The following is an 18518-nucleotide window of genomic DNA, read 5'->3' on the forward strand; positions in this document are numbered from 1 at the left end:
GAGCTTTATTAGAGCCAAGCGATATTCCACACAAAGCTCAGATTTTTGTTCCTTCAGTCTGGGGTGGGCTCTTTCGTGGTAACAATACTCAAAGGATTGGATATGCTAGTTTATATGGAGAGATAGAAAGGTAATTCCTCTCTCTGAAGTCAGAGAGAGAGAGTCAAAGTCAACTGTCTCTGGTCTCCCCCTGGAGTATGAGGCCTTAGCCACTCCCTTGGTATGTTCCTTGGTCTCATCACATACTCTCTGTACGACATCTGACAAGTCAGGCTCCCTCTTTCTGTCTTAGGATTTTCAAAGCGCTTCACTAGGTGATTTCCGGCATCCCTTTTGTTGACCCTGTCTTCCTGCATTCTGCCTCCCATTATCCCTGTTTGCCTGTGGGGCTCTGCTTCTTGGAAGCTCAGTTGATGCTTTAACTTTTAAGTGTGCAGATTCTACTTTTTAAAGTAAATGAAAATTCATTAAATGGCCCTCTAGACACAGAAACTAATTCGGGCTATATCCTGAAGAATCCAAATCACTCTCCAGGGATAAACACCAAGAAAAGGTAGGTTCCAAACACAAGACAGTGTCCTAAGATTACCATGGAATAACCAGCTAGGTACCTATTACTTTGAAGCAGTGCTTCTCAGTCAGGGTTAATTCTGCCCCCAGGGGACACTGAACAATGTCTGGACACCTTTTTGGTTGCAACAACTGGAAGGGGGAGGGGACCACTGGCAACTAGAAGTTAGAGGCCAGAGATGTTGCTGAACATCCCACAGAGCACAGAGCAGCCCCCCACATCAAAGAACTATCCACCCCAAAGTGTCAACAGTGCCAAGGCTGACAGCCCTTGTTCTAGAGGGGATGAGCAGGGAAACCACAGCAAAGACACACAGATGGCTAGGTCCATGATCCGTCTCCACTCTTACCCTCTGGCTCCGCAGCTCCTGGACCCTTTTCCCGGGAGAAGGTCAGGGCCTCCACCGGCTCTTCCTTGGCTGGGAGAGGTGGAGGATGAGTACTTTTAGCAACAGGTTGAGTGTTCTTTGGCTTGACAAATACAGGTCCTTTACCTACATGGTGATGGATCGGCCTGCGTCTATGAACGCCAGAAACCGTATAACCCATTCCACCAGGACAGATTTCCTTAAAAGCAGCTAGATTTGGGATGGGAAAATATTCCTTTTAAAAATCTAAAAGTGCAAACTTATACAGAGGAAAATAGCACGATGAATATCTCTTAATAAATCATCACTAATAGCGTTACATTTAAAAACTTCAAAAACGGATGCAAAATGCTTGAATTCCTGTTAAACTAGTATATTTACAGAAAACCCAAACTTTTCTCTTACTAAACATTCCTTCATCTGTTACTTCCTTATTCTCCCAATCAGAATTATATATATAGCATATATAGCATATATCAGAGCATATATACATATATATATCAAAACAAATTATGAGATATTATATGTATTTTTATTATAAACCACATTATGTATTTTATATAAAAATATATGCAATACGTTAGACTTTTAGGTTCAGAACATACTATATATATTATATATATCTCATAAGTGTGTGTGTGTACGCAATATCAGCAAAAATCAGGTTTTTCCTCTTACTTTGGTATGACTTCAGTAGTTATTAATTAGAAGCTCAGTGATATCTAAGTTAAATGACTAGCAAGAAGGTTAAAAAAGACAAAGAATCCACTATTGAGGGCAAGGAGGTGCTGAAATCTTCATCAATTTGTTTCCAGTTGAAGAGCCCAAAAGAATCAGCCAGAATGGAGAGTCTCAGCCAACAAGGAGAGGCTGGTTAAGAAGGACTGGAAAGGACAAGTGGTTTTGAAGAGAGATGGTGAAAAGGAATCCAGCCACGTACACATGCTCAAGAGGTGGTGGAGAGAAACAGAACAAGGTGACACCAAGTTAGAGTGCAGTTAGTTTCAAGGCAAGGGATGACCAGTGAGCAAAAGCCGGACTATGACCAACTGGTCGAATTATCTCAAGCAAGGACAAGAAGATATTCTGGGCCTCAGAACTACTATTCTCGCCAGGAAAGCGGGTTTGTACGTTTAAACAAAAAGCAGACTGGGCACATGTGATGTGCTAACCTCCATTGCATAATCGCCAGGAATAAGCCAAGGGGGAAGACAAGGGCGGCAAGGCAGTGTGTGGCCAGAGGAGGAAAAATCCACCTCACCCCTTTGGTGTTGGTATTGGAGGCCAGTTACCAAGTGCAGACACCAAGGAGCTTACGGTCAACTTTTTTTATTTCTACTTTTAAAATTGAAAGTAAAATAGTCTCTTCTCACTTCCACTGAACAAGAGATCTCCTATTGAATGTTCTGGACCTAAAATTAGTTCAGTATAAACAAAACTCTAAAATACTCCTCAAAGCAGGCTAAAACATTGTTTTTCTAAGGATCACACATTAAATGGTGGAATCTCATTCTTACGTTAAACTATGAAATACAATTTCCACGTGAAAGAATAACTGTTTCCAGAAAAAAGCATGTTTTTCTAACAAATGTTTCAAGTATTAATGAACTAAGTATTATTTTTATGAAAATCACCATATAAGCAAAAATTGGTTACATGCAAACATTTTATCTTTAATATTACTTTCAAATTTAGCTATTGTATTTTACCGAAGAGCCACCTTCTTGATTCACGCTTCATGTTAGGGTTACAGAAGCTTTCAAAATTGAGCTTAAAGAGGAAGGATTACCATGAATTATCAAGATTATTTATTTCATTGACTATTACTTTTAAACACTGAGAGACTCAGATCCCACAGGAAGATACTAGGACCTTTTGAAGATGTCAAAGATTATCCAGTATACTAAAACGCCATCAACACACTATCTCTGCCTTACCAGTTCTTTCTGATCCCAGCCATCAGAAGAGGTGGCTCATGATATTTAAATTTATATTTAAATCTTGCCTACGACAGTGTAAGTTACAGGTTTGAGACATTAAAATAAGTGGGAGTTAATGCTCTTCCCTAAGAGGGAACCATCTTGTCAAACAAGAAATTAAGTACACTGTTTATGCCAACCCCAAGTGGGGCTACTCTTTTTTGGGATAAGATCACGCCCAGTATTTGCAGGGTATGTTTCTTTCTCTTCCACTTGACTCTGCGTGACCCTGCTTGAGAAGCTGGTGACTCCCTGAGAGGAGTAAGGCACACAGATAAATTTATGTTTTCAGGGCATTGGGCCATTATGTACCAAACCGAAGGATAAAGAATAAATCGACTTCTTAATATTCAGTCCCTACCCAGAAGTTCACAGGAGCTTCAGCAGGACCTGCCCTTGAGTTATAAACCTTCACAGCATAAATTCAATCATGAATATAGTTTTCTCCATTTCCAACTGGAGAAAAGAAGTGCAATATCCTCACCAGAACAGTGACTGAGTAAACAGCCCCAGGTCTAGTCACTGGGCAAGTGGTGAGCAATCAGTCGTTAGGAAAGTACAGACCCAACAGGGCACTTTTCAGAGCCAACTTAGGGCCCTAGAAGCTACGGAGAAAAAGTCACGGCTCTTCTCAATGTCCAAAAGGAAGTCTAACATTACACAGAAATTGGAAAATCTCTTTGTAAGTAATTTTTTCCACTGATTCAACCTCATATGTTCGTAGTTTCTACACAAGTGATTAAAATTACTTATTAATAATACAATGCATTTTAAAGTCAGAAACCAAAAATAACCCAAGCTGCCAAAATCATCCTGTGTGCTTGTGCAGCGGGGCACGGATGTGAGTGCACGGCTGGGCGCATCTTACCTGTGCCTGGGAGGGGGCATTTCTCACAGTGCGGGCCCCAGGCCTTGCCCACACTACAACAGCAGAGCTGCTTGGTGAGGTGAACAGACAGAGGGTGCATACACTGCCTTCCGGAACTGACAAGTCGGTAACACGGCCCCTTCTCTTCAGAGATCACAGGGGTGTCCGCTGAAGCAGAGAGATAAGGCCTGACGTCACCCAAGAAACAACAAAAACCAGATCGACATTTCATGGAACAAACATGAACGTCTGGATTCTTAGAAGCCACGCTTCAGAATAAACCCACCTAGATTCAGGGCATCACCCTTCTTGATTTAGAGTCAGTTTATCAAATGAGTTCTAGAGTCAGGACATCTAACGTCTCTGTCTCTGTCTCTGTCTGGTCCTGTCTTTCATTTTAGCGAGCATTAAAAATCAGGTTTGCGTCCCTAAGTGAAAAGAAGTAACTTCGACCAAAATAAACCCACCCAAATAAAGTAGTCATCTATTATCAAAATCACTGCCTCGTTTTTTTATCTTGCATTTCGTCATAACAGAGGTACTTCTAGGGCAGAGTCTGGTAAACAACAAGGCACCATGGAAAATCAGGAACTGAACATAGCTGATACAAGTCAGCTGCTGCTCTTCTCCCTTTGAGGATCGTGAGAGCTTGCAGGGCCCCAGACAATCTCATTCCAGGCCAGTGTCCAGCGAACGGGAGGCAGAGAGCAGCTTCTGACCGGCAACGTCACACGAGGCCCCCAGTCCAGGCAGCACATCAGAGAAGGAACAGATAATATCCTCAACCCCTCAGAACATGTTGCAAAAGCACATCAGGCCGTATTCATCCAATACCTAAATCCTAATCCTGACTCTTCCCCTATAAATTGAGGAGACAAGACTTCATTAATCTAACAGCTCCTAAGCACACAAGGCACACAGCAGGATAAGTAAGATACAACCCCGCCTTCAAGAAGTCCATTTTCTAATGTAAATATGCATGGAGAATATTCTACAACGCCAGTCCCAGGCCACGTCAAAGCTGCGGCACAGACCAAGCCTCACGGTCACCTCTCTGTTCTGTCCCCACGTCAGCAAGAGCTCTTCTCCATTGTACTGATGTTCAAATGAGTTTTTTCCGATTTGACTTTCCCCTACCCAATTCCTCTAGCACCTCCTCTTCCTGCTCAGAGCTGAATTTTTATTCTTCCAAAAGGACTGACATTTCAGCTACAAGAAACAACCTGATTCAATTAAGGCACCACAGCACAGTGAAAAGGGCAAGGGTTTTTAGAACCAGACAGATGTGGGTTCATGTAGCGGGCCTACCATTTGCCAGCCAGATAACCCAGGGAAGTCCCTCACACTGGCTGTGACGGCCGATCTGTGTCCACTGGGCGAGGCCACCATACCCAGGTCCACCAAATATAGGTCCGAATGAGGATGCGAAGGTAGTTTTCACATGAGATTAACATTTAAATCAGCAGAATTTGAGTCAAGCAGAGGACTTTCCAGAGTGTGGGTGGGCCTCATCCAAACAGCTGAAGGCCTGATGAGAAGAAAAGACTGATCTCCCCAGAGGAAGAAAGGAATTCTGCCAGCAGGCTGCCTTCACACTCTGGCTGTGACGTCAACTCCTCCCTGAGTCTCCAGCCTGCCAGCCTGCCCTGCAGCGCTTGGGCTTGCCAACCTCCACAATCATGTGAGTCAAGTCCTTAAAAATCCCTCCCCACCTGCCCACACCCTATTGGTTCCGTTTCTCTGGAGAGAACCCTGACTAATACACTGGCTGAGCCTCAGTAACGTCCTCACTTATTAATGACAAGCTCAATGTATAGGCTAAAAAATACCATACGCTAAACTTTGGTTCAGAGCAGACACAAAATACATGTCAGCCTCCCTTATTACTAAAAATAGGCATCTCTGTCCTCTTAAGGGCATTTGTACACAACTTCATCACTGCTTAGTGGTAGAACTTCAACGAAGTGAAAATAGTTTAAAGAAAGGTTCTTGTAAGTGGATTGGAAGATGGGAGCATGGGATTGAAGGGATCAAAGGAGACCTTCCTAAGGCTCCAAAACTCACACTTTCTGTAATAAAAAAGCCAGGTCTGCCCAGAGCTACAGAAAAAATGCGGTAAATGGGGGAAGTCTGAGTCTTTACCTTCTACTCATTTTCTGGAGCCTCTGCAAGTAAGCGATGAAAGATCAAAGGTTACAGAACAAAAGGAAAAGAAATTTAAGAGTATGGTTATTATCCCCCAAAGGATAATAAGTTTCTGGAATAACCAACTGTCACTTATACAGCACGTGTATACGTGTGTCTCTCTATAGGTTGTAAAGCTTTCAATCGCATACATAGTTCGAGGATAATCAGCTCGCAAAGGATCTTCTTCCAAAATTTCTCCTCCAAAGTGTTTGGAATTTATACCACTAATTTCCATAGAAACAATGTCTTGTCAACTCACAAAAGCCTATTTTACACATGGTAGGGCTTAATTATGATACTAATCGCATTAATGTTAGTTCTAGATCCCAGGAACAGGGTCATTTAAAGCAGAGCAGAGAGTTTCCTCAAATCCTAGACACTGGCCTCCTTGCACTGACTTCTTCATGTTCACTTCCTTGTATCCATCTCACCCACGCATGCAGGGAAGTGACACTATCTTAGGCACCGGCCCGGTGACACTGACCTTGCTCCCCTATCCACAAACGCTACTTTGAGGTAATCTACCATGACTGTCCCCAAAACGAACCCCAAACGCCAAATCAGCAATTCAGTTTTTTAAGGAATGAATACACGTAGTGGTGTGTAACTGAGCTCTAAGAGACTGCTTGCTCTTGGCTACAGACGTGAGAGAAATCTTCAAAAGTAATAAACATATAGCTCTGTACCCATGTAGAGTATTGAATCCTCACCAGATATCCAGTGAGGCCGGCAATTCAATTACAAACCACAATAAGAAGGTAAGAGGCTCCGGTTCTCATATTTGGGCTCCCCAATAAAGTATTAAGCAACTTACACTTAATTATAGGGTTGGACTATCAACTCTGATTATACTTTCAAAGATAAGCTGCTCTTACCAATTTGAACAGACACAAATGTAAATATTATTAAGCAGAAAAACAGATTAAGACTTCAGAAGATAGCATATAGCTAACTTTTCCTACTAGTCTGTTTTTACTCTCCCCACCTCCAAACACCTCCAATATCCTCATTCACTTCTAGGATCAAATTCCACATTAGAGTGTTTCATGCCTTTAAAGTCCTTATGCAATGAGTGTTGGAACACAGGTGTGGGAGCAGGTCACTTTCCTAGGTACCACCTAGGCAAGAGATGACTTTCCTAGGGAAGTAAGAACCACTAGGCACCCCTTTTGGGAAATGGGCTATTAAAAATAAATTCTGGAAGAATCAAAATAAAAGAAACAATGATTCTGAGACCACTGCAGTGTTGGACCATCTGTTGTACAGTGAGACTAAACAGTGGCTCCCCTTAAATACGTGACTTGCTCCTGTCAATTCAGACCATTTTCTTCTTCCTCTTGAAAGGCTCCGCTTGTGGAGTAAGAAAGATCCAGTCTCAAATCTCCTTAACCTCTCTGTGCCTCAATTTCTTCATTTCTAAAGTAGGGGAACAGTAATACAAACCTTACCGAGATATTCTAAGTACTATATTTGATAATCCATATAAAGTGCTCATCACAGTGCCTGGCATGTAGCAAGCACACAGTAACAATGTCGCATCACCATCGTGGGTTGTGCCGTTACTGCTTTTATCTGGGAGCAAACAGCTGGCACAGATTTGTTGGTCCAACCTCAAGGCCGTGATGCTGTGAGGCCACTAAGTGAGGAAAGTCAGGGGCCTAAGCTGAGATGGTTGCAGAGGAGAGGGAAAGAAAGGAAAAGGCATAAAATAGACTTTGAAGATTTAACAACTTTCTTGGAGACTAAAGGGCTCAAAAGAGTAAGCGCTGACACAGAAGCTCCCAGTCTAACTTCCCGGGAGAACAGCGTCACCATGGATAAAACCACCAAGTCAGGAAGGAAAGCTCATTTCAGGGCAAAAGGGGAGCTCTAGGAGTAACTTACCCGATCAGCTTTATGAAACAACGATCTAGAACCATGGGGCCTAATTCGCTAGCCCCTAACCATATGCCACTACTCTGATAAAATGTAAATGAGATACAACCTAAAATTCAATCTCTCAGTCACACTAGACACCTGTGACTGGTGTCCATCACATCAGACAGTGCAAATACAGAACATTTCCATCATCATGGAAAATTCTATTGGACAGCATTGATCAAGCCCAAAAGTCAGCAAACTTCCTTCACGAAGGGCAAGATAATAAATGTTTTAGGCTCTGTGCTCCATATGGTCTCTGTTGCAATGTCTCAGCTCCGCCATGGCAGCGTCAAAGCAGCCTTAAACAATATGTAAATGAATGGACATAGCCGTGTTCCAGTAAAACCATTTACAAAAACAGACAGTGGGGCGGATTGGCCCACAGGCTATAATTTGCCAGCCTCTGATCTAGAACCCTCAATTTGGAGGAACAAAACCCAGTTTTAAATCTCAAATGTCAGTTACAAACTGTATGATCTTGAAGTTACCTTGATTCTCCTAGCTTCAGTTTCCCATTGTGTAGAATACTAACACATATCTCAAAGAAAAGCTGCAGAATGTAAGAAGGAATGACATTCATAAATAGGACTGGCTTTCAGGAGGGGTGTGTCCTTCAATTGCACTGACTTCCAGCTCCGGAGCACATCTTCTCTCTAACCCTCTCCACTTGTGTCAATTAGCACCAAGTCCATGGGTCAAGGACACTGTGAAACAGCAAACCTCCAGGCTCAGAATTCTTTTACCTGAGCCGTTTTCTACAGGACCTATGGCTGCACTGTCCACGGCACTCATCCTGTAGCTCTTGAATTTCTCAAGAAAAATGCAGGTCAGGAAGATGGAAAGCTTTCCTACTGTGCCTGCAAAGGTTATTATATCTTTCTTGGATTTGCTCTGACGAACTCTGAAGTTTCGCCTTTCCCCACAGATAGGCAGGAGCAGGTCTGGAGACAGCTGTGGCAGTGGCATCCTGAGCCACAGATGCACAGTTCAGAAGCAGCAGATGCCAGGACCCTCCCCACTTTCCTCTTTCTGCTTGGCTATGTCAAGGACTGACAGCGGGCAAGGAGAAAAAGTGATGTGGTTGCAACCTTTGGCTGCAGTCAAGGAATTCTGAGGGTGTTCACCTCAGTGTATTTGAGAACAGGGAGAGCTTCCCACTGCTCCCTGGCCACTGCCAAGTGCATTTCTTTGAGTTCACAGAGTCAGCCACACCTTTTATGGCCTGAATATGCCCTAAATTAATGCTGCCTGAGCAAACGTGGTCAATCTCCTTCATCTGCCCCCATGCTCTAGCCAAGGCTGTTTTTATACCTCGCAAGAACATTTATTCCAAATGATAAGCAACAACAACTTTGCTCAGTGCCCCTGTGTGTCTATGTGCATGTCTGTGCACGAGTGTATGCATGTGTGTGACCCCAGGCACTGGTTACTTCCCCAGGATCATCAAGGGTACCACCATCTTGCCAGTATTTTTTCCCCTTACTTTGTAAGTATCACCTTCTTTCCTCATTCTTTCTCAACTGTCTTCATACTTCCCCCATCGACTTCTTCAAAATATAGTTCACCAACAAATTAGACTGGATTGAACCAAGTCACAAATCCTGAAGGAACTCCACGTATCTCTGCGACGTTCCATGTGGTAAATTCAGAGGAAAGAGAAATAAATCTGCCCACTCAACACTGGTAAAGAGCCCAGGTTGTAACTTCAAACTCTAAACTGGAACATTTAACTAGCAACAAACGTCCTAATACTTATCATTTCAGCTGTTGCAGCTGAACCATAAAATTATTATTTATTTTTCAAATACGAATGGATGGTTGTTTAATAAGTTCGGTATTATCTGGGCAATGACAGGGAAAATAAATGCTAAGGAAACGTGTAAGCGCTTCAAAAATCTCACTGGCAGATTTCTACAATCTTATTAAAACCTGGATGTCTGCCCTTGACTCTAGACATCAGATCTAGTCAGAAAAACACTTTGCGACCAGTTCTCCAAGTTTACCTAACCTGCAACGTTCAACGTAGTAATTTTAGTCAGACTACAAGTCAAATTATTTAAGGAAAAATAACCCCAAATATTCACAACAAATTCTGTATCCAGACTCTATAAAACTTTTTGATGCTTAAATTATAAAACTAACCTTAAAATACCTACTCATGCAATTCCAATCAGCCAGACATTATCCCTGAATTATCTGGATATTGTCAACAATGTGATTTTTGGCCTGAAATTTCCAAATCCTTGCATCAGTTTTCAAATGTACTTTGGATGCAAGCATAACTTTACAGTCTAATTTTACCACCCGCTGAAAAAGCCCTATAATTAGATGTCCGTCTGCTTCACAATCAGAACTGTCTGTGAAAGAACAGAGAAGAACTTGTGTTCAAAATTTCCTAATCTGCATTTGACAGTTTTCAAAGGAAAACAGTAGTAATTAGTAACAATGTTCCAAAACACTGGGCAAGCTAGTCTGAAAGTAATGAACGAGACTGTCATTTTTATTTCACTACATCTGTCTTTATCTCATCATGTCTGTCCATCAGCTCAGAGCACAAAGTTAGAGACGCACAATTAAAAAATAAATGATGGTGTCTTCGTGAAGAACGTATCTTGACAACAATGGTAAATTGAAAACTGGGGACCAGAAGGATACAATTTAACATATACCAAAGCCACATTAAAAAATAGGTAAAAAACAAAAACCTAGCAAGACAAAAAATTAATGCAGAACTGCTTTCCACAATCTCTTGACAGTTTTCTGCCACACATTAGTTTAACCTTTAATTGCATATGGCTTTGAAAAACCTGTAGTGTTTACCTACTTTGCGATGATGGACACAAGTACCTTAAAAATAAGGTAGTGTCAACAAATTCTCCGAGCACTTTACAACTGAAATGCGTACATCTCTAATTGTCAGGTGATCTGTAGTGATTGCACTGCGTTAGGTTTTGTGGCAGGGGAGTCTGTGTGGAGAAACTATCTTTTCGGTACCAATATGGGAACCTAAGGTGTGATGGAAGAATTTTACCCTCACCAGGTGAAAGGAAATCTTAGAGACAGATTTGTAAGGCAGTCTTAACTTCAGAGACACATTTTGGTGGTTTTTGAGGACAACAGATGATTCGAAATTAGAACCAAATAAAAAAATTTGTAACACAGGGCCTTGGTCACTATTTTGCAGATTCTTCCAAATAAGAAAGTACAGTGAAACCTCATTAAATTAGACAAAAGTGACTCAGAATTTGGACTAATTAAAGACAGAAGTTGGGACGAAGTTCAACTCAGCTTAAATAATGCTTAAGATACTCATGAGGGAAAAACCTGTTTTCATCTCTTAGGTATGCTAATCTTTATTAACTCTTTTCTTTGCATCAAAGCGTATTTCCTCAGTGTACTTGTTCTCTGCCTTGAGTTTGAGCTATCTTTTTTTTTCTGAAGGCAGTAAAAACGCATTTTTGAGATGGTTTCATAACACAGGTATCTGCCACCTCCTCCTCCTGTTATCTTCAGGAGATTTCCCTGCACATTTACACTATTCAGTTGACCACTGAGTATTTACCTTCTCTTGGATACTCTCTCCCCATCCCCACCAAAAAAGCTCATCCAAAAATAGGAAAAAAAAAAAAGTGATCATTACTTACGGACACAGCTTGAAAAGGTTGGATCCGGCCCAAATCCCACTTTGCAGGTACATCTGTAGCTGCCCATGGTATTCAAACACTCACCATTAGGGCATACACCCTGTAGTTGGCATTCGTTAATATCTGCGGGAAGACACAATTCTTTTAGAAGGAGAAGACAAGCCCGGTCAAACAGATTCTGGCTGTAAATTGCATTCACTCTCTTTTTCACGATAATCTCTCTGAGTGATAGTAAATAAGAGAGGCTAGCAGCTTTTAATGTGGCAGCAGTTAAATCAGTCAAACATTTATTGAACAGCTACAAGTTATGCGACAAATATTTACTATGCACCTACTATGCACCTGGTTCTATTCTGGATACTAGAGATACCAGTGAATAGAACTGATGGAAGACTCCAGCCATCACAGATTTCCTGCTTTAGTGTTAATGTTCGTTAGGTAGTACAGCTCACAGGAAAGGCAAACACTCTCATCCTGGAGATACTGACAGTCTAGTTGTACATGTAACTACGTAAAAGCTAAAGAAGTGAGAATCAGTCAAGTTATCACAATCAGAACAAAGGTCACAAACTTGACGAAGTTAAATGATGAGATGGCCTGTATTGACAGGAAGAGCTGCTAGAGGAAGCTGGAGGTGAGGGAGACCGCAGCACGGAGGAGGAGGTCAGACTCCATTGGGTGCTGAATGTGGGGAGCAGCCAGCGGATGGGGAGGAAGGGGTGGATGGTCTACATGGGTGGACACCAGAGCATGAGCACAGAGACTGGAGAAGGAAAGGGAATCAGGAAACCATGAGTCAAACTGTTGGCTGGAAAAGAAGTTTCAGGAAGGTGAACAGTTGGAAAAAGAGCTGGCTAAAGCCAGGCTAGGTTTAGAGCCAATTTTACTGAACACAGGCAAATATACTAAAGGTTTGTGAGCAGCAGGAAGATACAATCAAGGGCAGGCTCTAAGGAAATGCATCTGGCCAGCATATGGCTTGGTGAGAAGAGATTAAAAGTTTGATCACTGAAGGAGTAATCCAAGTGTAAGACTGGCGACAAGCCAGGCTGGTGACAGTGAGAATAATCAGGAAGAGAAGGAATGACTTCTTTTTTTTTGAAGGAACAACAGACAATGCTTGGTCTTTGGCCAACACAGCACTGGAGAGGAAGACGAGTCAAAGATGCCTGTGAAGATTCCAATCTGAGAAAAGTGGAAAAGACGCGATTGCTTTTGTGGAAAGTTCTGTGGAGGAAAGAGGCAGAGGAGGAGATAAGTTTTACACTTGAAGGTCACAGTGGGATACTCGAGTATAAATATCCAGCAGCAGATTCAAGAATCAAGTGAACGGAAACCATCTCTGGAAACAGAGACTTATGGTCATCTGCTTGCTGTGATTGCTATGGTCTGAATGTTCTGTGTCCCCCCAAAATTCACATCCTGAAATCTTAACCCCCCAAAAGTGAGGCCTTTGTGAGGTGCTTAAGTCATGAGGAAGGAACCCTCAGGAATGGGATTAGTGCCTTCTAAAAGAGACAGATTCCCTAGCCCCGCTTCCCTATTTGAGGACACAGTGGCGAAGTCTGCAACCCGAACAGGGCCCTCACCAGAAGGCGACCGTGCTGGTGCCTTGATCTTCGACTTCCCAGTCTCCAGAACTGTGAGCAGTAAATACCCGTTGTTTTTAAGCTACTCTGTCGGTGTATTTTGTTATAGCAGCACAAGTGGACTAAGAGTGACCTAAGGGGGGATCAAAACGATTTGGAAGAGGAGAGACAAAAAGGCGGTCATGCCTTTTTGCAAAGGTAATTACAAATAAACAGAATGTGAATATATGTATGTTCATGTATGACTGAAACATTATGCTGTACACCAGAAATTGACACAACATTGTAAACTGACTATACTTCAATAAAAAAAATATATGAACAACAACAACCAAAAAAGTATGTGGTCAAAGGTAAAAACTTCCAGTTATAAGATAAATAAGTTCTGGGGATGTAATGTACAACATGATGACTATAGTTAATAATACTGTATTGTATACTTAAAAGTTGCTACAAGAGTAGATCTTAAAAGCTCTCATCACAAGGAAAAAAAGTGTGTAACCGTGTGTGGTGATGGATGTTAACTAGACTTATTGTGGCGATCATTTTGCAATATATACAAATATCAAATCAGTATGTTGTACACCTGAAACCAACATAATGTTATATGTCAATTATACCTCAATTAAAAAAGATAAAAATAAAAAAATAAACAATGTGACAAGTTAAAAGTAAAAACTTCGTAGTCATCTATATTTTATTCAGTGTGGCTTACGAAGCTTAATAGTTAACAGGCTTGTCTATTAATGTTCCCATTTCAAATTATATTTACTTCCTTCAATCATTAATTCTAATAAAACTTATTAAGGATCCTAAAACATGAATTTTCTAAATTAAAACTGAACACCATGGGAGCAAAATATTACTAGCAGATCGTCACACAAACAGGCAAATGCAGCCTGCAATAAATCATTATTTGCTTCTGTCTCATACTGAAAGTAGCCAAACATACCTATAAGGACATATTTTATCCAACATGTGCAATTTTTAACTTGATTTCAGGGACAATATGCTATTTTCAGTGACATTCAAATGACAACACACATGTTGGTTGTATAAATTCCACAGCATTCCAACTTGGATCTGGCTGGAAACTGTACAGCTAGATGACGCCCCGCACAGCACAGGGTCCAGCACCCGCCAGGCTTCCTCTTTATCAGAGTGTGTGTTGAACTATGATGCACATTTATATACAGCATGTAATTGAAAATATTCCCCTTTAAGTCATTCTCCTTATGAAAACCACCAGGGAGGACCAGAAAGAGTGCCAAGTCCAGCTGGGGCTTACACGGTAGAAACCAAGGCCCTCACATATGTCCCAATGTAAACCCCCAACCTGGGTAAGCAGCTAGTTGTGGTCAGAAAGTCTCTACTTTCCCCTCATGTTCCCACTAGGGTGTGATGATCTCCCCTCTCTCTGGGCAGCTTTTACTCCTGTTCAGTGGTTGCACCAATACACCTTCCATGTTAACCTCTTGGGACCCAGAATTTTCCCTTATCTGGAAGTTTCAATGACAGTATCATCCTAGCCTCCCTGCTGGCTACAGATTAAGGTGGTGGTTTTTCCCCCAAAGCACAGATAACCTGATGTATAACCACTGCCCTAGGCCCTCTTCCAATGTCCCCTCTTTGACTCTCCTCAATTGTGCCCACTGCCTCGACCAAGATGCCACAGGACAGGAGGACAGGAACGAAGACTACAAAGGAGGGGAGAACGATACAGCTCAAGTGGCAGAGTGCACGCTTAGCACACACAAGGTCCTGGGTTCAACCCCCAGCACCTCCTCTAAAAATAAAACAAATAAGTAAGCCTAATTACCTTTCTCCTCCCCTCCCAAAAAAAGACTAAAAAGGCAAAAACAAATATGGCTACAGACAGGAAGGAGGAGAAAAATTCATGAAGAGGAATCATGTGAAAAAAACTTCTCCTTTTCCTACCATCTCTGCTCTAATCAGCTTGTGCCACCAGTGTTAGCAACACCACCTCCCCTAATTTTGGCTCCAGAAACCAAGAAGCATCGATACACTCTCACAGCTTCCAGAAAAACTTATTTCCCTCAGTTGTCTCAATTTATTTTCTTATCCTAGTCTCTAAAATACCGTAAGTTAGAGATTAAATATCCAAGATTTTTTTCTTTTTAAACTTACATACAGCAAAATATACCAATCTTAAGTATACAGCTAAATGAGTTTTTGTGTACACACACGTGTACACACAAGTACGTACATGTATACACATGTATGTGCACATACTGTGTAACCACCACCCAGATCACGACTTAGAACATTTCCACAGCCTCACAAGGCTCCTACATGTCCCTTCCCATTTAGCATCTCTGTCCTCACAGGTAACTACTAATTTGAGTTCCATCATCACTGACTAGTCTTGCCTGTTCTTAAATGTCATATAAAGGGAATCACACTGTGTATGTTCTTTTGTCTGACTTTTTATTTATTATTATGCCTAAGAGATTCATCAATGCTGCTGCATGCAGCTCATAAAGTTCATTTTCCACTGCTCTGCTGTATTGTAAGAGTGCAAAGTTAATTTATCCATTCTACTGATGACAGATACTCTGGGGGTGATTTCCAACCATGCTCCTAGGTACATTCATTGATATTTATTTATATGTATGTATGTCTTTTGGTAGGCCTAGGTACTCAATTCTCTAGGATAAATATCTATGAATAGAATTTCTGGGTCATTAAATAAGGCTCATTCAGTAGTTGTCCAAGGTGGTTATGTCAGTTTCCATTCCCAGTACCAACTGCTCCATATCCCCATCAAATTATTGTCAGTCTTTTGCATTTCAGTTATCTGGGTGGGTGTGTACTGTTATTTCACGGTGATTTTGACCTGGATTTCCTTTTCATATATTTATTAGCCATTTGAATCTAAAAACAATCCTTCCTATGACGTAAATATCTGTAAGAATGCTGCAGGCTTCCTTCTCAGGGAACATCAGCTGCTGACTCTCCAAGAGGGGCATGCTTAGTTAAGGGACACTGTGTGTCGTTGCAAGGACCGGGAAACCCACACTGGGTAGACGCTAGGAAAGTGGGGTTCGCCTCCCCTGGCAAAGAATTGTTCTGCCAAAATCATCAACAATGTCCTCACTGAAAAACTCATCCAGAGGAGATGAAAATATGAGTTTATAAGCACAGAAAGACCTTCTTGAAGGTAGGCTGTCTGAGGAGTGAGGGGGTGGAGGTGGGCACTGGCTCTGTGAGGAGACTGGAAGGGTTTCATTCCCTGAACTCAGTGTCTGGACTGTCTACACTGGGTCTCCTGCTGTCTCTGCGACTGTGCCTTGGCCTGAGCAAGAAGCAAAGCAGACTGGGTCCCCCAAATCACGAACCTCATGGTTTGTGATCTGCAAGACCAGGGTCCTAGCACCACCAGGTCGGACCAGGACCCTAAGGAGATTCGTCAAACATAACTGATCTGCGGACCTGTTCCTGGAGTCTGGGCACCCTGCACACCTTTTAAGCAAGGCTGTTCCTTTTTCATCTGCTTCAAATACTAAGCTTCTGTGATAAGATGACATTTGTCAAGAAAATTTGAAAATCACTGACACATTATTTCTGTGAAAAATATCCCAGGTTTCAACAACTCACTTAACAAATAAAACTTTTAAAGGAATTCCATTCATGAAGTAATTCCTAATATGCAAAATTTTACATCTAAAAATTAGACAGGAACTCTCTTTTTTCTGTCACTTCATTCTTCCATCCCTTCTTGGTTCCTAGAAGATTGTGGGTGGCCAGATAGTCTTTGGTGTTAAAAAAGAAAAAGGCAAAAATCTTATTCCCCCTGGTTTTTAACTCAGAACCTCAAATTAGTACATGAGTAATTATCTAAATGACTTCCTGAGGTAGCCAAGCTCTTTAAACCCTTTCTGAATAAACTGAAGGAAATCAGAGACTCACAAATGCATTAAGAACAAAACATGAGTTAAGTAAACACATCCTATCTGGATATGAGGAGTTTAAGGTTTAGGCTAAGTGAAGGCGTTACGAGATCAAAGTTTAACAATTATATGGAACATGATTGGCTGATTATGAATTACAATTCTAGTTAGACTCAATGCTTCAGGCTATTTTCTTATTTAAAATCGAATAAAAACTTCTAACTTGATTATATTTTTTATAAATAACTTATATTTGACAAATATAATAGTGCTTCAGAAGTCTCACTGAACAGGGTCAGCCAATTTCCCTTAATGTATTCTGATTAAATTCAAAGTATTGTAGTACTTAGTTTAAAAAGAAACAATGGTCAACAAATGAATTTGTTCACTGTTTTCCTCTCTGCAGACCACCAAATTTCTCTGGACAATTGTGGAATTCTACCCTTTGAAGGAATAGTATAACCACTTGCATACACAGCACAGTTTCCTGAGTTCAAGAACAAAAGTCAAAATGAATGGCTGAAGGAAGCGGCACCCTCAGAGACCCTGGCCACCCATCCCCATACTTCCATCTGAGCTGCTGTGTTGGGCAGTCTACAAGTGTACAGAGGCAAAAAGAAAGAGAGAAACTCCTACAGACCCGTGTGCACCGTTAGAGTAGGTAAAATAATCCGGGGGGCTACAGCTAGTATGAAGATTTACTACATCTCATTCACTTAAAGCATTTATAGAGTGTCTCTGCCCACGACAGCCTACCATGTACCTCGGGCCATAGATCGACTTCAACAATACAAAACTGCTCTTCTTATAATTCTAAAACGGTTGAGTATTGGCAGTGAATATTGGTCCAACCTAATACAAAAGAAAGGAAGGCCAGGGCATCTACCCACGATATAAAACTACAGAGCAGTAGAGAAATACACATAACAAGAGACCCTTTAAACAACCTAATCTAGTGCAGCGTTAGCATTTCAGCACTAAGGAATGATATCACAATCCAACACAGTGAGGCAAGGACCCTCGTCATCATCCTTTATATTTGTACATCTCATCTTATCTCACTGGAACTTCATAACAATTCTGCATGGTGAGCAACAGTGATTCTCTTCTTTAATCTTTTAAAAAATTGGATCTTGGAAAAAGTTAAGGGAGAATGGAGAAATCTAATGTGAGAAATATCCCACTAAGACCTAGTTTGGTACCTACAATCCTAAATTATGTCACCTAGAGCAAGCCATTTATTGTGTCTTGATTTCACTTTCCTCTCCTGAAACACAGACAATCCCCGGGTTGCTTCTAGCTTAAATATTCTGACTTCAGAACAACATGCCAGTTGCCAGGGTTGAAAACACCAACGGATAAATAAAGTATGATATTTAATGCATAATATCTACCAAGACCAGCGTACATACCCAGCAGGAAGTAAACACACTTTCATGTATCTATTCTCTTACAGCAAAGTATGGATGTTCAACAAAGTGA

At 41.4% G+C, this 18518-nt stretch overlaps 1 protein-coding gene across 9 annotated transcripts in view; it reads right to left on the reverse strand.

Moving 5' to 3' along the window:
- The window catches only part of LTBP1 (latent transforming growth factor beta binding protein 1), a 371985-nt gene that overhangs the window by 115306 nt on the left and 238161 nt on the right, over positions 1–18518 (reverse strand). For 6 of the 9 annotated variants that reach the window (XM_072937938.1, XM_072937939.1, XM_072937941.1 and 3 more), the window contains 3 exons: positions 11537–11659; positions 3786–3953; positions 921–1148 (listed from right to left, as the gene is read on the reverse strand). In XM_072937938.1, the coding sequence (XP_072794039.1) occupies positions 921–1148; positions 3786–3953; positions 11537–11659 (519 nt within the window). The remainder of the gene's footprint in view (positions 1–920; positions 1149–3785; positions 3954–11536; positions 11660–18518) is intronic. The other 3 variants (XM_072937942.1, XM_072937940.1, XM_006197263.4) reach the window with 1 other exon arrangement.

Source organism: Vicugna pacos, chromosome 15, assembly GCF_048564905.1.
Source record: "Vicugna pacos chromosome 15, VicPac4, whole genome shotgun sequence".
NCBI classification, from domain to species: Eukaryota; Metazoa; Chordata; class Mammalia; order Artiodactyla; family Camelidae; genus Vicugna; species Vicugna pacos.